Source organism: Solenopsis invicta, chromosome 1 (genome assembly GCF_016802725.1).
Source record: "Solenopsis invicta isolate M01_SB chromosome 1, UNIL_Sinv_3.0, whole genome shotgun sequence".
In the NCBI taxonomy this organism is placed as follows: Eukaryota; Metazoa; Arthropoda; class Insecta; order Hymenoptera; family Formicidae; genus Solenopsis; species Solenopsis invicta.
The window spans coordinates 31529610-31551821 of NC_052664.1; the positions used below are offsets into that span (position 1 = coordinate 31529610).

At 43.9% G+C, this 22212-nt stretch overlaps 2 protein-coding genes across 11 annotated transcripts in view; one reads left to right on the forward strand and one right to left on the reverse strand.

The window, feature by feature from the left end:
* The window catches only part of LOC105201574, a 269202-nt gene that overhangs the window by 134805 nt on the left and 112185 nt on the right, over positions 1-22212 (reverse strand). For all 6 annotated transcript variants that reach the window (XR_005576645.1, XM_039459155.1, XM_039459127.1 and 3 more), the window contains one exon: positions 8795-8855. Coding sequence is in view for 1 of the 6 variants with exons in the window: in XM_039459286.1 (XP_039315220.1) it covers positions 8795-8855 (61 nt within the window). In the remaining 5 variants the exon portion in view is untranslated. The remainder of the gene's footprint in view (positions 1-8794; positions 8856-22212) is intronic.
* LOC105201579 (hormone receptor 4) overlaps positions 1-22212 on the forward strand; it is a 193311-nt gene that overhangs the window by 40894 nt on the left and 130205 nt on the right. The window lies entirely within an intron of this gene.

Below are 22212 nucleotides of genomic sequence, written 5' to 3' on the forward strand. Positions count from 1 at the left end.
GAGTGCGAGCGCACCTTTGGTGTGTCGGTAATCGTACATCACCCCTCTGCTCCTTCCTCCTCCTCCGCCACCGCGGCTGCCGCCGCCGCTCGTAATGTCTGATCAATGTTGCACGAGCAACTAGTCTGCTACGTGTTCGTCGTATTCTTTTGGTCCGAGAATCAAGGCGTTCAAATGGGGTCTCCTTAAAATGCCATCGGCGAACAGTATTGAAAAAGCTTTTGTTTCGTGACGCGATAAAACGCCGCTCCGTGTCTACATTATATTGCCGTCGTACAATTACATTCTTAAAATGATCAGCTTCTATTCCGCGTGTAAGGTATTTTTAGGAAATTATTAGGATCTCCTATGCCGAAAAGAAAACTCGAGACTGATCATCGAAGACTTCGCGGTTATTTCGCGGCGCCTATAGCTTCTCCTATCCCTATGTAGAGCTGTGAGAAATGATCGCGTCGTTATCGCGCGATGACTTGCACGTTATCTATTCCGAATGACTGTAAAATAATCAATTAACGGAGAGCATGGGTTTTAATTACGAAACGCATATATGCGCACGATGCGTTTTTCATCAGGTCGTTGAATTTTACGCGTTACATGCAGATACGGGCTCAAGATGTCGGCTCGTTGCACATAATTTATAGCCGTCGGACTTTTAGATGCACCTCGCGTGCACACAAACGGCCAATGTAGGCTGAAAGAGAAGCGAGAGGCTCGGGCGTTTGCGTAGACCGCGTAGAGAGAGAGAGAGAGAGAGAGCTTCGAAAGCGCGCGAGGCGAGATACGCATTCTTGCGAATGCACACAACAGCGAAACGCGCGATCTCGCCAAATCATTAGCAATCTTGTGGGAGGGAGACGCGAGACGCGGTATAGTGACACTCGAGTGTCGAGTGAATCACACATCGGTAAAACACGGTTGGCAGAGCGTCAAAAGTTTACATAATGAGGAATAAAAATAAACGTGAAACGCCGCGATGTGCGTTGAGCGTGCGTGCGTGCGTGCGTGAATATCTGGACGCGGAAGCACACGTGCGGAATTAGCGCATCGATCTCAAAGAGCCCTTATTATAGACGTGCGCGTTCTCGAAATAAGCCTCGCAAGAGAAAGAGAGGCAGGAAGGGAGGAGGAGAAAGAAGACTTCTCGCGGTCGAGCTTCGTGTTTTGACGTTAAGAGGAAATCGCTCGGGGAGTAAGAAGCCCGCCGCTCCGCGCTGCGCCACCGCTGCAGCCGGCGGTGCATCGTAAAGCGAAACCGAGGGACAGTCGAGAAAGAGCGAGAGAGAGAGGAAGGAGGGAGGGGGGGGAGGGGGGGGAGAGTGCGAGAGAAAAAAGGGGGGGAGAGAGACAGTGCGCACCGGGGCGCTCCTCCTCGGCAGCTCTCCCCCTCTCCAATCTCTCGCGCTGGATGTTTGTTCATTTTTTTCCACTCCGCGCCTGTGCCCTCCGCCCTACCGCCCTGCCTCCCTCTCGACCGCGAAGCGCCCACTCCCTCCTTCTCTCCTCTCTGCTCCCGCCAACCCTCCCGTCCTTCCGCTCCTTCCTTGAGCCGGAGTAAGGACGGGCATTGACCTCCACGCGGTGTATAGAGCGCTGCACCGAAATACATCGTTGTTGCTCGCACATGCGTCCCTCTCCTCCTTTCTCTCTCTTTCCCGCCTCTCTTTCTCTCTAAGTACCTCTCCCTCCGCCCGGCCCTACGTACACGTCCTCGTCTCGCTCTCCTCGCCGCATGGAAAAACCACACGAAGGGCGTGAACGCGCCGAAAAGGAATCTCGCGATAGCACAGCGGTGCGGCGACGGCGGCGGCGGCGGTCGGTCTGTATCCTTTCCTCGGCTACCGCAAAGATTGGAGTGCTCGTGCCACGTCGATGACTCTCTTTCCTCCCTTTAAGGTCACTCGATGAAGTCATGCGCACGTCACACGCCCCTCCCCTCCCCGCCGTTCCTCTCGTCGACCGTGATTTATCGCGACTCGGTAAATGTCCAGCCTCTTTGCGAAAGCACTATGTCCGTCCACTTTATTGCGTTCCGCGTTAGTGTGTTTTCGCTTTTTCTCCTTACGAAATCCGAGTACACTACCTCAATTTTAATGCGGAAGGAAGGTGCAAGAAAATTCGGTTAAAATAAACCTGTTATTGCACGCCGTGGCGAATCACCGTATCTTTGATGTTGATGATGATGAAGATGAGAAGGAGATTGTGCGCACACCCCAGTATGATTGATTCGTGCGGACCAGGAAGCGAAAATTACAACCGAATCATTTATGCGTGCATCGCTAATCCGCTGGATGATGATTTACGGTAATTACAAGAACACCGCTGTCGATGTACTGTGATACAAAGTCCTTAATCGGACACGGTTACTGAACTCGAGATGCATATTGAAGGCCCTTTACTCGGAGAATATGATCAACGACATGATACAGGAGCTCGCAAGTAATATTTTGCCAATCATAATAAACTATTTAATTTAAAAGTAGATATATAGGTTTAATTTTATTATCCACTTAATTCAATGTGATAAACGTAAAGAAAAATTAGTAAATAAAATCATTCAAACGCGTATCTAAATGCTATAATTACCCCAAAAAAGGTATTTCATATATGTTTGACATGTAATTATAATATTGATGAAAATTTAATATCAAATTATAATTCCTAATAATAATTCCTGAAAAATGTGTCTGTGTGAAACCAATATTTTAAATTTATACATTCTTTCAGAAGATCTAAATAAATTTTCTTTTTATTAATGCCAAGATAATCCGTGTTGAGATATGTAGAGCTTAAGTGTCGATAACAAGCAAACTGGTATGTTGTAATAAGATATCGATCATTGGATCTAATCGTCACTGAATCAATCAGCAGCAGCATTGGCAGATTTCTATTTTCACAAAACTGTTCTGATCTCTATATGAGAACCTCATCGTTACTTCACTGCGAAATGACACTGGAATCGGCGACCTACGCCAACAGAGTCGCATGCGAGGTGCAACAACACGACGACTACGACGACGACGACGACGACGACGACGACGACGACGACGACAATGACAAATTCGTTAGGACAAGAGCGAGAGACCGAAAGAGAAGAACACTCGTTAAGCCGCACGTATCGGTCGCACATATCGCGAAATAAAAAATTCAAACGTCCCGTCGCTGTCCAGAGAGGCCTGTCGAAATTGCGTTGCGAGACCGGCAGCGCGGGGACTACAAGGGGAGAGACGAAGAGGAAGAGGAGGAGGAGAGGGGAGGGAGAGCGCGACACAATCGCTGCATTATGGGCGCCGCGGCTGCCAAAAGGCTGGTCGGGTTCAATGACCTCCCGATGCACTCCGAAACTCCTTTCCTTCCGCTCCTTCGCCCTCCCTCCCTCCACGCGGCCGCCGATCGATAAAGCCTGACCGTGAAAACGCGACGAATGTGCACGCGGCGACGTCCAGTCGATTTTCAGGGCCCCCCTCTCTCGGTCTCTCTGTCTCTGTCTCTCTCTCTCTCTCTCTCTCTCTCTCTCTCTCTCTCTCCGTCCCTTCTCGTTCTCCGCTCCGTCCTGCGTTGCTTCAACCATACCAGTGGTGATCCTCGTCCTGCGCATAGGTCCACCGCGCCAAGTTCCTCTCTGTCCTATCACGGACTCTCTTTCTCTCTGCCTCCTCTCACGTTGCACAGCACGTGAACCCCGGCTCTCTCCGGATGTGAGAGAGAGTAACACACACACACACACACACAGAGAGAGAGAGAGAGAGAGAGATTCGTGCATCCCCGCTTTGCCTCGTGAATCTTCGAGGGTTTCCTCCCTCTCCTCCCACCTCTCCTGAAGACGTAGCACAACGTCGCGTCATCGCTCGACGTCGGTCGCGGAGTATGCCGAAATCTCGTTGCATCGCAGACGGACAGGCACCTCTGGTCGTTTGGCTGAAGGAACTTGCCGGCTCACGAAGATTATAAGGTCATGACGGTGATTTCCGGGGAAAGAGAAAAGAGAGTATGGACCGGTTGAAATGTAAGGCAAAAATGAGGTAGATCGGCAACGAGAAAGAAATAGAGGAAGGGGGAGGGAGCAGAGGACAGGTCGAGGACCCGAATGATTATGAAATAGGCGGGTATAGTACGTTCTGATAGCGTCCTGATCAACCAACGTACGCTGCATCGTCGTTGATACATCAATCAGCATCAGCGAATAAGCAATTATAAAATATTATCGAGTAGTTTCTCCCATATGACAATATCGTATGCTTTACGTAATAAAGAAAGTTGATGTTTCTTCAATAATTGTTCAACGATGAAACGGAAAGACATTTGAGTGAGTGGTATATAATAAATAATAAGTAGTCACTTTGATTAATTTGATTTACTGCGTTATTACATCTATCCGAGTGAGATGACTTTTAGATGCCTATGTATTATAAAATCGGATGTAATCCTGTTACAACTCGCGTGAAATTAATATCGAGTAATTCAACGTTGGGGCACGCTCATAGAATCAGTTGCAAAATTAGTAACAAATTGTTTAATCACTCAGGAAGGGGGGGATTACATTAACGCGAATTATACCGTGCTATAAAGGATAATTAAATCGCTCGGTTTGAGCGAAATGCGCCAGTCGAATAACGCGCACGACGATTTTGCAAAGAACGTTTGATTATTTTCGGAGTAACGCGAGGATGTTATGTAAAGCAAATGTTTTCAGATGCTGCACCTCGAGTGCGATGCCTCCGACGGCGCTTTATTGATCTTGATAATGCGTATACAATGACTCAAAGTACACGCACGTGCGTTTCGTCTGCCGATAGAGTGAACGGATAAAAATACTCCGCCTCCAGCAGAAAAGTACAAGACGGTTTTATACGCGACAGGTGGTATATTGCACGTGAAATTATGAATGGACTTTAAGATTGACTTTTTTTTGGCAACCACACACAAAAATGCTCACCAGTGAATAGAAGATTATGCGCTTATTATTGCGATTACGTCATCGCATAAAAAAATATAATATTTTAGAATGATTAAAAAATTGGTTGATTTTCTGTATTATTTTCCTTATTTTTCATGTCAACTGAATGTCGAGAGAATCTCTGTATCCACAAATTTCTGTTTATATGTATACTTATTTACAATTTACGTAAATAATGTAACGATAATTATAATACCGTGATATTGATAAAATTTGTTAGTCATTTTTCATCAGTTTTACAAACACTTACAGTTCAATAATCTTTCATAATAACTGTTAATTTAATCGTTGCAAAATATGACTTTATATTTATTTCATAATTATTATTATATTTTACAGAAGTAATATTTCCTTAAAAAAATAAGTTGCTTAAATATATTTTTCTTGGCCTTGTTATATTTAATACCTGATACGCTTTTTAAACAAAAAAACAAGACGGAAATTTTTTCCTTCTAAGACAAAATGAGATTACCGTACTCTCTCTACCTTTATTTTCGCGTTTTTTCTCTCTCGTTAGATTCGTGCAATACGAATCAACGCCAAACGATCGCTCGGTTGTGCAGATTGCTCTTGATGTACGGTGCTTGCCGCTTTAAACCTCTCCGAGAACAAGGCGCGAGCCGAAGGGAGAGAGAGGAAAAAAGAGTAACCTTTCATGGGGGTAGAGAAGGCTTACTTGATCTCGTACCTCCATTTTCTCCAACACCCCGCTGACAAACAGAAATAAGAGCTGACGTCGCTATTAGAGGGGATCGTCTGTTTAGGCTGCTCGATTTTGTTCACGCTCGTTCGCGATTCTTGAGATACGCCTTTCGCACTTTTTGCGGTAGCCCTTACCGTTGCACCTGAAACATCCGTCGGTCGGTCCAGGGCACCCTGAGAACCATCTTGCATGCGGCTTCGGCCGGATCGAAGAGGCACGGGCGGGACGAAAAGTCACGTGCATCTCACGGCATACAGGGCACGTGGTATCGTATACGATGCAATGGTACTCCGACCGATGTACCGCATTTTGCATCTTATCCAGAATTCGTTAGGAGTATTGCCTGCTCCGCCTGTCTGGTTCCCTCGCTGGTCTATGCGATATATAGTCTAGGATAGGTTTACTATCCTAGGAGTAGACGAGCAAAGAGGGCTCGGAGGGAGGAAAGCAGAGCGAGAGAGAGAGAGAGAGAGAGAGAAAGAGGGAGGGAGAGAGAGAGAGGAGAGGGAGGGGGAGGGGGGGGATTCAGCTCCATCTGTCGGAGGCGCATAGTTGTATTGGCTCTCCGTATGAGTGTTCGTGCGTTTGTATGTGTATGTGTGTGTGTATGTGTGTGTGTGTTCGCAGCGTAGACAGGTCGTTGACCTTACGGCGCGCAGCACTCTGCGCTACACGTATTCCAAACTACACAAAACACACGAAGCTGACGTTTTACAGGCCGTTTCGAATTTAATCTGACGAGTCCTCCGTGCACGAGGGCGGAGGGTGGAGCAGCGGGATTGCATGCGCAATCGGCGACCGGTGAAGAAACTAACGGCGAGCTAGTTACTTCGCGAAAGAAAGAGAGAGAGAGAGAGAGAGAGAGAGAGAGTAGGGAATGACAGAGGAAGGAAAAAAAGGGATTTAAGACGCGTAGTGGCGCGAGGGACCGACGACGACGACGACGACGATGGGGGGCGTGAATGGGTGAGACGAAGAGAGCGGGACGATCGATCGGTTACAAAGCGAGCGTAAGATAGCGGGATTGGCTCTCAAGAGGAAGGAACGATCCTCCTTGGCTGCTTCCGGCACGACCTCGTAGTACTGATCGCTTCTTTTGTCTATGCGGGAGTTACGTAATTCTTTCTCCCCCAGCCCGTATCTCGATACGGTATTGCGATTTCGTTCTGCCCTTCGAACAACCCGAACAAGCCGAATTTCGAGCGTCATTCGATGATTTCTTTGATTTCTTTCGCCGTGCGAACTTGATCATATTATTTAATACATTTCATACAAGTTATAATGAATCTAGATTATTCTTTTTTATCTTTCTTCGGATCAATTCAATCATGCACTTATAGAGCAATTTTTTTTTATTAACAATACAAAATCCACGCTCAACTTTTTCCTCTCTCTTTCTAATGGACTTTATTCATTTAGAACTTTAATTAAAGACTTAAAAGATACAAGAGCTGTTTAACATTAGACATTATAAAATCCTCGCTAAGTTGATCGAAATTATCCAATTTATAAATAAGTTGAGACTTGTAGGATTTCCCATGTGAGATTCTAACGCGGAAGGAACGAACGACCAGGTCCAATTAATCACGGTTGCAAAACACGATGACGCAACGCAATCTAAACCGAAATTCCGTCGATGCCATTAGGTGCGAAATGCAGTCGCGAGAATTGTGATCGTGATTTCTTACGCGATCCCGGCAAATGCTAGTAGTACGTACATACGCGGAAACTATGATCGTACGAGCACTTTCTTCCTGCAGTTTCGCGACGGGTCATCAACAGTGCAACACAGCGCGGGACATTGCCGCTTACTTTCTATAATTAAGCCGCAAGTCGCATGCGCGCGTGTATATAAACAGCATTGTTTCTAATCTCGCGTCTGATTAAGCATGCGTCACAGCCTCGATGCGTTCTCGCGGATGTTCCGGCGCCGTGAATCTGCATCGTTGCTCTTGCATTGAGATTTAATTTTAAGAGCTTTCCTCCCCGTTACATGCACCATCGATCAATATAAATATCCTCCCCTCTTCCCCAACCCTTTTTTCGTAAAGTAGGATGAAGTAGATTGTAGGTTTTATATACATATACATATAATCATTTTATAAACATAATCCATAATAATCTCGCTTATACGGATTGTCATTCACATAAATGCTTTACGCATGCGAAACGATAATATGGCATTCTTTTATTTTGAACGAGAGAAGGGAGCTGCGCGCGCGGAGTTGAGCATAAATATTTTCAAATCCCGCTATAAAAGCAAGATAAATTTCGAAACATCATTGCGCTGGCAAGGTGAAGGGGGATAAATCTCCTTTACGATAACATACATCTGGGTGGGTGAAAATATAGAGTCGCGCCGCTACACGCTTCGCGACCTCGTTAGCCCGTTGAAACAGGAAATTTCGACGAAGCCGCGGTTTTATCGCGCCCGGGTTAATAATAGACCGTTGTCGCCGATACAGTCGTAAGTTTCACGCAAGAAGGCGACGAGGGGTGCCGGGGCAGCTGCTACACTGTTGACATCGGTGCGACGTGATAGCGTGTTGCGTGTGTAGAACACGCATGGGCAAACACGTGGAAACAGATGCACGCATAATCATGCGTGCTCCTAGAAATTTATTGCATTCCGATCAGAGCAAAAGTGCAAAGATCCCTCGTGTGTTTCTCTTGGAGTTTTGTTGACGACAAAATAACTAAGTTTTTATTAATTACTTATTTTGCTAATTCATGCAAATTGAACTATTTTATATAAATTTATCAAAATATATCGATTGATGAACGAGGTCAATCTGTTGCGTAACTAACACTGCTTATTGTATTATAAAAATAATATACTCTTGATAGAAAAATTTGGTAACAATATTATTTAGATCTTTTATTTTATATATTTATATCATATAAAATAAATTAAAGTATTATTACACATTGCAGTTTATTTTTTTGTTGCTATATACTAGAAAAAGATTTTAAAGTAAATTTTTTTTCAACATCATTTCCTTTATTAAAAAACACATTTTCCAAGTTTAAAAATAAATTATTTTATACTAGCTAATATTTATTTAAATCAAGAAAATAATGTTAAAATATAAATATTTACTTGAAAAAACATAAAAAACATTTTTCAATATACATACCTTTGTTCGCTCCCGCGTTATCACAACAAGTGGTCCACGATCTTCAGTCATAAAGGAACGACTAGAAAGAGAAAGATTACATTACTGCCTGTGATGAAATTTTAAATAATATTACAATTTAATTTACAAAATTACGAATTTATGTTGATATACTTGTTGCGTATACCTTCTACTGCGAAATGTTAAGCTGGGTATTCACATGGTTGTAAATAATTTTAAATCTTTGATTGAAAGCGTAATTAATTAAAAATTCATTCATACATTTATTCATTTTTTTTTCTCTTTTTTCTTTCAATCAAAGATTGAAAATTATTTATGACTATGAATATCGGCCTTAATGACCCATTTCACAATCGTATATGCGACGAAACCTTCCCAGCGACCTATTTTTAAAAAGTCTCACAGCTCATCGGCGCCAGGCGCGAAAGTTTTTATCGATCGTGAAATTTTTTAAATTCGCTAGCGAAGCGCGAGACAGGGAAATACGTGTCAAAAGCCGGCCCTGACCGATCGGCACCGGCACACAGTGGCGTGCGGTTAGCCGTTGGCGTGCACAACGCAGAAATTGACGGTTAAGAAAGCTAAGCTAAATCATATCCTGTCATAATTGCTCGCAGTTTAACCTAATTCCTGCTCGCGGCCCACGCGGCCACCCACCGAGCACTTTTGTTCCCCAGTCAGATTCAAGGATATCGCGATCGTTCCGGATATGAGAAATCGATCCATTAGTCCAATCGTATGCACTCACTGCGTGAGAACACTCATTGCGGATTATATTTAACAAAGAGAATAATCGCCTTCGCAAAAATCAAATTTTTATTAGCAAAGAAGAAAGTGACGAGAGAATCTAATCGCCGAGATCGTTCCGGGTCGATGTCGAAATCCTTAAATATCGATTCGAGGAAAAATGAATGAAAGTATTCCCGATGTTGTGAGAATCTAAGATTCGACCTATCCGAAAGCGACGTCCGAGGAGAGGGCACGTGCGCTACTAGTCCGTCTAATCCTCCCCCTGTTCTGGTTACGTTCTCGCGAGCTCTTCTCGAATGCAGACAATTGAACGGCAGGACAAAGGCGCTGATTAAAAAAAAAGAAAAGAGGGGGGGGAGGGGGTTTAATCCTTGGATGCAGTTGGCCGTAGGGTAGGTAGGTAGGTTGTTAGGTTGCCAAGCGACAAACCGTGCGTTGACCTACCCCATCGTTTGCCATGAGTACAACGTGTACATCAACGCGTCGTCCACGTTGTCATGGATACTGCGTATCCCTGCAGCTGGGAAATTGTCTTCGAGATGTTACGCGTACTGTCATCATGGGAATCTTTTGATACTGGTCCGATACCATCTCCTCGACGTAAAGATTTTTTTCTCGTTATTCAGATTGAATGTAATGATCAAACATTTGTTTCTTCTTCATGTTTATTTTACGGATATCGATTTTGAGCATTGTATATATGACAAACGATACTTTTCTTAAACAAAAAAAAAAGTTCAGTTGATATTTTTAAACATGCCACAGGCACGAAATGACAAGCAATTAATTTTCTCGGAAAAGACTTTCGAGGAAAAGACAATTTCTCAAACATTGATATTAATATAGTTGCCACTTTATCGAAACTGATTTCTTAGCTCGTTCAATGGCCGACGGAACAAACTGAGCTTACAAGCTCCCGCTCGAAGGCAACAATTCCGAAGTTACATCACGAATTTCCATTAGCAGCGTTTCTTAGACAATTGGCAGAGCGTCAATACCCTTGCAGCCGTTGCAGCCCTTCGTCGTCGTCCAGCGGCTTCGCATCTATTAACGTGCAGCGTCTCCCGAGCGAAGACAGCGGCGTGCATGCACTCGCCGCGCCGCCCGTGAGGATCGCGAAATTCCGTTGCGCTCGATGCAATTACACGACGGAGACGGGGGTGGCAGTTAAAGAGGAGGAGGGGGCTGCGCGTTCGCTGCAGCGGACCAGAATTGCCGATCTCGTGCGGGCCGATTCAACGGCCAATCCGTCCGTCGAAAATCGTTTCTGGGCACCGAGTTTCAAAGTCTTGCCGATGCGCCCGCCTCCCTCCGCCCCGTCCGTTCCCGCCGGTGCGGTACCGCTTCTCCTCTTTTCCCAGCCAGACACGTGGATATAGCCACGGCCGTATATCGTATAATGCAGCAGACTACCGGTCCGCCGGTCGTAAACCGGGTGCAACGGCATTCTGAGTACCGACGCTCCCACCGCCGCCGCCGCCGCCGCCGCCGCCGCCGCCGCCGCCGCCGCCGTCGCCGCTGCTGCTGCTACTGCTGCTGCATCGCGCCGCGCCGCCGACGCTCTCCGTACGCTCTCGGCTAGCTCGCAACCGACGTCAATGATGGTTATCGACACTGGATTATCCGCTGCCTAGCTCTCTCCGGGCACGGTATAGTTCTTAAAACCATGTGAAAATAATCGAACGGAACATCCAATTGATTGAATCGCAGACAAAGCGACTTCGGCCTTTACACATCGAAATCAGAACGGATGAGAGGGCAGATTTTTTTTGTCATAAAATTAAGGTTGACTTTAAATGAGGACTGAATTGGAGCAAAAAGATGAATACCTGACCCTTACATTGTGCTGCGTCGACTCTTTTTGAAAGTGGAACAATCACGTGATTCTATCTTTGTGTACGTACACGGAAAGAACAATTTTGCCGTAGAATCTAAAAATTTAATTAGAGGCAGATCAGAAAATAATTTATGTCGAGCTATCAAAATTATTATACGAGTCATTCGAGCTTAATGATATTGCTGCAAAAAGTTTTGACATTTTGACAATTAGCTTAAATGTCCAATATAAATTTTTCAATGCTTCAACGTAATTATTTTCAGATCTGTATTTTAACAAAATTGTTCGTTCTGTGTAATATCTCGCATTCATTTATAAAACGATACGATTGCTCTGGTAATAAAGCACTCGTATAATATAAAAGTCATTCTTGATTCTTATGTAACGATTGAAGTACATCAGCTTTCTTTTCGTTGCTCATTTCAAACATTTTCCAATGCTTTCATAAAAAGTGGAATCTCTACATTCATACATAAATATATGTGGAAATGTCATTAATTACATCTATTATATGTAGTAGGTATTATGTGAAACGCTTCTGTAACAATGTCTGCGGAATAACGACAAAATATTGATGATTAACTCACACAGTTCAATTAGTACAGCCCAGTTTTACTCCAGTGAGATTTTTGACTTGTGAGCAACGTGATTTCCAATTTGAAAATTTTTGGAACGAGTGAATACACTAAATCTATTAGCTAAAATATTCTACGCAAACATGCATTCGGAATTACGAATGCGCTCTGTCATACATTTGTTATTTTAATTTACACTGATGCGTGTTTCACAATGGCGAACACTCAGCGTGTCGTGTTTAAAATTCAATACTGATTTGAATCGCGTTGACTATTTATTATCTACCATATGACCGACAGTACGTTGCTTTTTACATTTAAATGTAATTAAATATGTTACTGTTGATAGTTTATAGAAATTGAATGCATTTATCGATATTTATACAACTGTACTTACAATAGAAAAAAAAAAAAATTGCAGTCAGAGTTTATTCAGCTTTAATCGACATTTCGTCGGAAGAATCTCTTTACGACTGTGTTCTACATATCTCGTGTGTGAAAGCAGAACGCAGGTATGTTTATGTTAAAGGGGGGATATTACGATGTAAATGTGGCATAATCATATTTTACTAATTCATGATTTCATAATTTAGAAGCAAAAGAAAGTTGGAAAAAAATATTAAAATTAAGTTGAACTAAAAATAAATTGTAGTTTATCTTTTTTATAATTCACTTTCAGATGATTATTTTTTATTTTATGAATGGCAAGAGAAAAATTAAACTAACAATAAGATTGTACTAAAAATATCTTGACTGATAAAATCTACTAATAAAACTTACATTTCCAATTTTGAAAATGTTTCGAAATGATCAGATCTCGTTTGTTCTTTCATTTTAAATCTAAAATTGCATTATAAAGTAATTATCAGTTTATTACTTGACTTTCATTAAATTTAGTTTTGAGATCAGCAATGTACGACGATAAGAACGAGCAGAACACAAACATAAAACAATAAAGTGTTCCTCTTAATACTTCAGGTATGTAACTTTTCTCGGCATACTTGTACAAAGTGCGAAAACATTGACGTTTTTTTAATATATTGACCTCTTAATAGCAGATATTATATGCAAGCGAACTCCAAAGAGAAACATAATATTCTATATAAAATAAATAGTGAATACCTGCAAAGATGCCTAGTTGCGTACACTCGCGGTGCACAATCAGACGCAATGATAATAAAAATACTCTAAATACGTCTAACGTTTATTGCTACATTATTACTCAATGATATGTTTACAATTGTGTAATTGTGTTTGCAGATAAAAATACAAGTAACGAATAATAGCAAAAAATAATCAAAATATATGAAAGAACACGAGAGGTGAATAAAAAAATATATAATTTTGTTCGTGTCCCAGTCTAACAAAAGATTTCGCATCTCGCAAGTTGAGATTTCAGTGAGAGCCTTGCACGCGCGCGCGCGCGCTTGGGATCCTAATTAATCAGCGTCCATCGCGCGCACGTATGTACAATATAGCACCTCGCGCGGACGCGCCCCCGCACGGCACAGCCGTCGGAGTAAGTGTGTACATGCACACCCTCAGTTTTGAGGGTCACGTTCACAGGCGCGGCGCGCACAGCATCCCCCGTGACGCCGACGTCGTTGATTCGGTGGTTGCGCGAGGTCCGGGCCGCGAGGGGCGCGCGACTCGGCTCGAGAGAGAAAGGGGTGAGCGCGAGGAGAAACGACGGGGTGGGTTGACAGAGGGGGTGAGGGGCGGGCAGGGATGGTGGAGAAAGAGAGGAGAGAGAGAGAGAGAGAGCGATGGACTGCCAGAGGAGCAAGGGTTCACCGACGGGGAACGGGATACCGGCGGCGGCAATGACGGCGGCGGGATGCAAGGGGGTGCGGATGCACAGCTGAGCCGTCGTCGGTCGATGCAACTGCACGCGAACCCCTCCAACGGTCGGTCGGTCGGCGCTTGCATTCGCTTCTCCTCCTCTCTTCCTCGCTCTCTTCGTGCGTCCCTCCCCCTTTCCTCCGCCGTTCCTTCTCTTCCTCCCGCAACCCCGTACCCGTCTTGTTACCCCTCCATTCTCGTTGCACCCTCGGTCAATGACCTCCGCGCGAGGTAACGCATCGCAACGTCGACTCTCTCTCTCTCTCTCTCTCTCTTTCTCTCTCATTCGCTCACTCACTCAATCTGCTCGTTCGTTCTCTCACCTTGTGCCTCCCTCCCGCTCGCTCTTTCGTGTATTCTGCAACCACTTCGCTTCCTCCCTCAGTGATGCAGTTTGTTTACATCGGTGCGGGACTTTTAATCGCGATCGATTCGCCATAGCCCCAACTCGCGCGAGCGCACCGCGCGTCTGGTTAATTAGCGTAGCCGCGAATTTTCCGAAAGGAGTTGGAGGGGCGAGAGAGAGGGGGGAGAAGGCGCTTCCTGAGAAATTAAACGACGGGCCAACGTCGGCGGAGGAGGAGAGCTGTCGCCAGGGTCGCGGCTAGGGCTTGTCGAAGTTCTAGTTCGTGACCTGGGAGCAGGTGCCGGGTGCCGGTCCGCGTATACCCTCCCGCTCCATTCTCCCGAGCACCCAAGTTTCGACGTGTGCTTAAATTCTCTGTCAGTGCGGCTAACAAGATTAGGTGAATTAATTCGGGATGATTAATTGATCCGCACATGATATCGGATGTCGCCGGCGCTAAATAATCGCAAGAAAATTCACGTTCATTTTAATACGGTGACTTGTCGAATTCACCAATTGGCGGACATCATGGTGAGGTTTCACCGTGGCACCGTATCACTCATGTTTCAGCCCGTTTGCATCGATATAGATTAATTTTAATCTCGTTTAATTTACTTTCAAACTTTTTCTAGTCCTTAGAAAGTAAGGTAAATCGAAATTGAAGTTAATTTACACTGGTATAAGTCAAAAAGAGTCTGAGACCGACAAGAAAAGATCAAGAAGAAAAAGACAAAGCAAATATTTAAAGTGATAGATGAGAAATCTTGTAGAAGTTAAGAATGAGAAAAAGATACTTATATATTGTCATTATTTGGAACTGATATGTATATACAGAGAGAGTTTATACACGAGACATACGTGGCGAAAATTCTCATTGTTTTCCCATTACAATTAATGAAAGCTGCGTTTCGCTCATCGCGGTATACCGCAGATTATTGCGTTTTCTGGCTTCATTAAATACTACCATTTGTTCTGCCCAACAAACGAACAATTGAAATTTACTGTGTACTTCGTACGATTATTTATATCAAACAAAATTTGTGTATCCATGTATGCATATGTGTGTATGTATGTGTGTATATGTCTGAACTTATCTTCATTACGAGCGTGCTTCGTATTTGCCCGTTATAACGCAATTCTCTGTTTGTTTTCTCAACTTTATCAAATTAGATAATTAAACGTGATCCGAGTCGATCGAATAGAATTTTGTTAGCAGTCGTCTCAGAAGCCGGTTTTGAACATTAGATTGGCATACTGATGGTTAAAGGATTAATTTCTCTCGCAAGGTAGAGCCGAAAACTTGAAGCTTTGCATCATGTTGACGTATATAAAGAATATCGCAAAATACAGCGTTCCTCAAAGCAACGACAGCAAATTTGCAAGCTCATTTTAGCTTTCTGGTCTCTCTCTCTCTCTCTGTCTTAACTTCAGAATCGAAATAGCGACTAACGTCGCCGACTGCGAGAGAGGAAAGGCTCGATTGATGTCGGCGGAAGTATTCTCTCGGGACACGTCAATTTGGGTGTCTTTCTCGGTTCCTTGCCATTCCTATCCTGCTTCTTGAGCCGATCCCTATCATCTTCACGCTTCCTCCTTTAGGACCTCTCACAGTCGGAATAATACAGCGGTGTTGCGTTTCACACCATCCGCCATTCCTCTTCGCTCGAGAAAGAGAAGACATACGCGAAGAAGAACGAAAGGAGGATGCGAATGAACGTGATAATTACTTCGAAGCCTCAAGTATGTTGAAGTTACAAAATTTTGCAATTATAAATAAATTATCCGACACATCAGGAGGCAGAAGAGGAGGTACTCGATAAATAAATCAGGGTTACTAAATAACAGAAGATTTGTTATTCTTGCATTTTTGACATACATTTCTTCTTTGGAAGAGTAAGATTCAGACTATGGAATTATAAAACATACCTATCTGTTGAATAGCCCTGTAGCTGCTGCTTTAGGTTTTTGGGATCTGATCATTTCGCCCTTGAGACTGTCTAACGATGTTTACCAGGCACGCGACTTCGCGCCTTTGGCGGACTGTAAGGCATTCGCGGGTCCTTAACCCGCGATATTTCATGCAATAGTCGCACACACGACGAAGGTGATGACGGACCTGGTGCGACCGCTTCGTCGCCGGCCGATAAGGCAGCGGGTAGAGTCGTTGGGTTACTTACCGGCCGGAGGCGATAACGCGCATCCGGAACGAACGAAGGCGAACGATTACGCTCCGCGTCGGATTACGCTACGATTTAATACGGGGAGGGGAGGGGGAACAAGGGAGAGAGTGAGCAGATAACTGGCCGCAAGCGACCACGTATCACGTATCATAGCGAGCGACTCTGCTCGAAGCATGACTGGAATAGTCCTAAGAGACACCGAGACTCGATGAACGTCTAAACTCTCGGCAATCCTCATCCAATCAATACCCTTGAGAATATTAAGTCTTTTAATATCTTCGTGACACTATTAAAAAAAAGTTTAGAACTGATGTGATTTGTTTGTACATCAAAATAGGAAGTAGATGTCGAAGCGATTTCATGAAATGTGGAAGCGCGCACGTGAAGTTGTCTGTCATACGTCAATCCGTTGTATGTCCTTCTCAAGACAGTATGTATAATTACGATTTAAAAAAAACGTAATCTTTTGTTTCTTTGCCTTACAAATAGGGAAGTTTTGCTGTGAATTATCTCTTTTAATTTCAGGTTCTATTTATTAATAAAATTTGAAAAATGAAATTTTAATAAAACTTTGAACTGTCGACGCGCGCGAGAAGGAATGTCTTGCAATTCGATATGTCGCAGCCTCTGCGTAAATTGTATGGCTTTAGACAAAGGGACTGTATAAGCAGTTGTGCAGGAATCACTTCGCAGAATGACACCACGGAAATATTGTGAATTGTGTGCGTCTAGTCGCTGGTCGACGTGTCATATTTATATTTTAAGCACAGCGGTTAGCACGGATAAAGAGGATTAGAAAATATATGCACGCGTGCATTAGATACAATAAAATGTCCCGGAGGTATTCCTCGAATAACGGGAGTTAATACCGTGTCGCCCAGGACACGGATAGGATTGCATGTGACTCAATTAATATCTCGATTAGCTTTTCATTCACGCTTCCTTGTACTTGCCCGCTCTTCCCGGGTAATTTCCATTAGAAAACTACCGGGAGGAAAAAAAAGTAAATAGGATACAGCTGTTATCCATTTTTCATTTTGCTACAATAATTCGACGCAAGTTCCATTTTCGTATAGTCACCTTATGAATACCTCTGTCTCTCTCGATTTATTTCCTCCATCCGTTACACTATATACAATGCTACTAAATCATACTTTCTGCGACTAGAGAAGAGAGGCGTTAACAAGAAGGCGATCGGTAATCAAGCATCGTACTTCCAAAACCTACCATTAAAATGAATGACTACAAATTCGTGCCAGTAATAGCTTTCTTTCGAAAGAAAGTAACATTACGGCCATCTAATTACTTTCTCTTTCTTCTGTTAAAGTTCCAAGTGAGATTTTGAAATATTAATGTTCAATGTATACACGAAAGAAAAGCAAAACGATTTTACTGAAATACTGATCTGAAAATAATTATGTATGTACGTTGAGCCATTTAAAAGTTATATCGAACATTGAAGCAGGTTGCCAGAATATCAAAATTTTTTGCAGCATTTATGCTTGAGCGTAACCCACATAATTATTTTGATAATCCATAAAATTTAGAAGGAACAGAACGAATGTCTCAGATCTAAGATATAAATATTTACTTTATTATTCGTTGCTGCATGGAATGACGTCGATTTTTCGGAGATGATGAAATTTTTTTCAACTTCACGCTTAACTGTAATTGCTTTTTATTGTTATGTGAATTTCTAATGAGAAATAATTGCAATCCTCGAAAGATCTCGATAGATATCGAGAGAGAGAGAGAGAGAGCACTGAGTTTCCTGAACGTTGCCCTTGGGTAGCATTCTTCCTAAGAGCATCAGGAGGAAACTGTTAGGCGGTTTAAGTTTCTTGCGCTCTTTCATAAATAATTTTATATAGCGGGCGATTAACTTGGTGGAATCTCACTTTACGGAATTCCTCAGGCCTTAGTCGAGAATTGAAGCTGTCTGCAAATAATCCGTTTTAATCCTCACGATTTCCTATGCAGAGAATGTTGCTGTAATTTTCATAAATTGAATTACATTCACTTTGAGATACATCTTAATGAATGATGAGTTGTTTACGCGAATAGTTCCTGATGTATAACATTTATTTTTGTACTCATACATAAAATACAATTTTAATTAGTGTATTAATGTATTCAGATATATCTTTTTTTTTGTTTCAATTGGATTTACAAATTTGAATCTTAATTTTGCTTGAACCATAAATATACGCGAAAGATTATTTTCAAAGTAGCAGACAAACCGAAAATATTAAAAAAATATTTCACGAAATGGAGTTTATTTTATCCATACCGTTTATCTTTTTGCGAAAATTCGAAATTGGAATTATTTTGCGATATTGCGAAACGCGGCGCTCGATGCGGACGTTAATCGATCTCTTAATTCCGCACAGGCACCCGCAAGTGACGATACGGGGTGCATGAACTTTCAGCGGGAGTCCGAGAGAGCCTCCGAAACTTGGTGAATCCACTCGATCGGCGAGGCGAGGAAAAAAATGGGAGATGGGAGTGGTGTTCCCCGTTATCTGAAGCCGACGATTGCTGTCAGTTCTCGCCACCGAAAAACAAGAGAGGAGCCAGCCCCTTCCTCTCTTCTCAACCCCGAGCGTACATCCTATCCAGATCTCCTCCGCGCACCATGACCATCCGCAAGCCGTCCTCTTTTCTCTCTCGCGAAATACCGACTCTCCCTCAAGCCGCTTTCATCCCCTCTACCTTGTCTCACCTCACCCCGTGAGATTCACCGATTGACGAGCCTCGATGAGAAGAGGAGCGAGCAGCAAGGACAAATAGAGGAATACGAACTCTGTGAGGAAAAGAAGGAGAGAAGGAGGAGAGAGGGTGGTGACGAAAGGCACAGAAAGTCAGGGAAAGAGAGAAAGAGACAAAGGAGAAGACCAAGTCGACGATATGGCTGCAGGGGGTTGAGGGAGGAAGAGAGCGCGAGGTGGCGGCGGAGAAGGGGAGTTGGCCTCGCGGTGTGCATTGAACCCAAACCGGTATCGAGCCAACCAACCCACCCAACCCGACAGCCGCCCCTATCTCGCCGTTCCGCGTATCCCCGCACGTATGTAGGTAGGTGCACACCGAGAGGCGCGCATCGTGGCTGCTGCTCCTCTCCGTGCACCGCGGAGCCTGTGGTGTGCCGTTGCCACCGCCGTTACACGAGAGCCCGGACCTGCCACAAGCGAACTCGTAGTGCGCAGCCGGGGAGTGTTTACTATCGGCGCGCATGCTCACCGGCAGGCACCCCCTGAACCAGCGATTCATGTTCGCTCCCGCGGCGGTATAGTGGGGGGGAAGGCGACATTGGAGGTGGTGATCGTGGCAGAGAGAGAGAGAGAGAGAGAGAGAGAGACCATGGGGAAGGGGACGACTGTGGTGAGAGAAAGATGGAGAGAGGGCGAGAAGTAAAGAGAGAGAGAGAGAGAAAGAGAGAGGGGGGGGGGCGGAAAATGCTAGTGGCGGTTATCGGATATGAGGCTGAGAGAAGATGGAGGGAAAGAGGAGGGTAGAGGTGCAACCACCGTGACAGCGATGCTGGGAAGGGGAGGGAGGAGGAGAACGGCAGACTATCCACGTGGTAGGACTGGGCGGGCGGGTGCAACCGGAGAGAGGTGCATTCCAGGTGGGGAATTCCCCTCGCCGACGTTTTATAGCGCGTAACCTACACCCTGTGCATCGGCCGCCGAACGACGGTGACTGCACACGGCCGCTCGCCTGCCTGCCTGCCTGCCTGCCTGCCTGCCTGCCTGCCTGCCCGCACCCCCGATGCAACGGCGGTCGCGGCCGTCCGTCTGCCCGCTCGCCCGCGGCGGGAGAGAAAGTGCAGCGGATGCGGCGACACTGGAGCCGGAGCGAGGGTCGAGCGATTAATGATCGTTCGGTGCGCGCTCTACACCGGCGCGACGCTGCCGCGCCGAATACGCCAAGATCGAAAGCTTTTTTCGACTCGCGAGCTATCTCGTCTAAATGTACGTACTGTCGAGATGTAAACTGAACGTTCCGATGAAAATGCGCGTCGCTAAAGACAATGAAAAGTGAATCAAAAATGTATTTAAGAATTTTTAGCACGCGCTGTGTTGTACGGCATTGGGAATGCTTCGTTATTTATATAATAACTCTTCTATTCAGCGGACGGGTGTAATCTCTCTCTCTCTTTTTTTAACACAGACGATGTATAAAAAGAAGTTGATATATCTGTAAATAAGTCTATAAATATCCATCGCAAGTATGTCCTAGACAAGAAATATATTTAAAAGCACACTATCATTATATAAAAGAAACGTAAAAATAGAAAATCTCCCATGGTCGATTACGCAATAAATGTTCCGCGCGGTCGCTGGCGCTCGAGATAACGAATTAAACGAAGTGACAAATGAAGTCTGCGATACGGTGCTCACGTAAACGGGGGGAAATTTGCGTTGTCACGGCGATAAGCGGAGAATGTCAAAGACAATTTTATAAAAATCGCGATGACGGAGATAAAACGCCACGATTCTGCGGTAGACGCTTTTTCGAAATCTCACGCGTTATGCAACGCGCGCGCCCGCGCCACACGTAAGTGAATCGAGCAGATCCAATAATGTACGCGTGTCAAACGAGTTTTCCTAGATTACGGTCTTTAAGGCCTACGTTCAAGGTAAAACCGGCCTGGCTGCGCCTTATCGCTTCTGCACATCGCGGCATAATGCACGGCTCGCCTGTGCGACGAAGCGTGAAATTATTGACGAAAGCGCGAGATCGGATACTAATCGATATTATTAGGACCAATATATGTCGGTATGTGTGTATACGCGCGCCCGTGCGTGCGTGCGTGCGTACGAGTGTGTGTAGCCAAATAGATAGTGTCCCGGCGAACGTTATAGCAAACATAAACAGTGAACGTTTTGCTATACAGTCAAATTCACGTATCGCCTTTACGAAAATATAATTCGATCTGGATAAATATGTCAAATTATTTTCCGATTTTTCCTCCCTGACTAAATTTGATGAAACTTTCCAGTAATGAATTATCTTCTATTTATACTTTAAGATTTAAGCTAATTGCCATTGCATTGCGTTATAATCTTTAAACTTATCTACATATTATTGTAACTTGTACATATTTATCTAAAATTTTATTAAAATGAAGTATTTTGAGATTAATTGAGAAACGTAATATTGTTATCTTTCTTCGCCTGACGTCCGCTAGAAATTCCTTATTTTTAATTCCTTATCGTTTGAACGTTGAAAAAAAAATCGGACTCAAGTTGGTAAAAGACTTTGTAACAAAAAAGCATACGATGATATTTCAAATCATTTGATTAATATCTGGAATCGTAAGTTTTCGCAAACTGTTACATAAAATTCGTGGTCGTAAAAAGTTCGTAATGGAAATAACAGTAGTAAAATGTAGCAATAGTCAGACGACGAGTTCGCCATGCTAATTCAATCTTATCGGAATGATTACGATTCTAATGAGATTACTGTACCGTATTAATCAGGTAAAAATATTCACGCGCCTCGCAAATATCGATTCTTTCGACGCGATACAAAATGTCCGTGCAGAAATGCTGTAAATAAAACAATTAGGAAAACACGTCTCCCGTCACGTGCGTGCGCGCGCGCGCGGTGAGAGATGTTCGTATTAACGATTAACGTTGATTCGTGTCCACGAGCTATTATTTCACTTGCTACGTGGTTTCTGCGGCATGTCAGATAAAAGCTATCGGGACATAATTTAGTCCCTCATTGTAAGAGTCGAACACGACAATAGAATACGAAATAGATATCGGAGAACGTCATATAACGAAATCATTATTCTCGAGTTTTTGCGTTGAACGTGACATACTGTTTCTTATTGAACTATTTAGAAGCATAAAATCTGACGTTCTTAGTGCATTATTGTC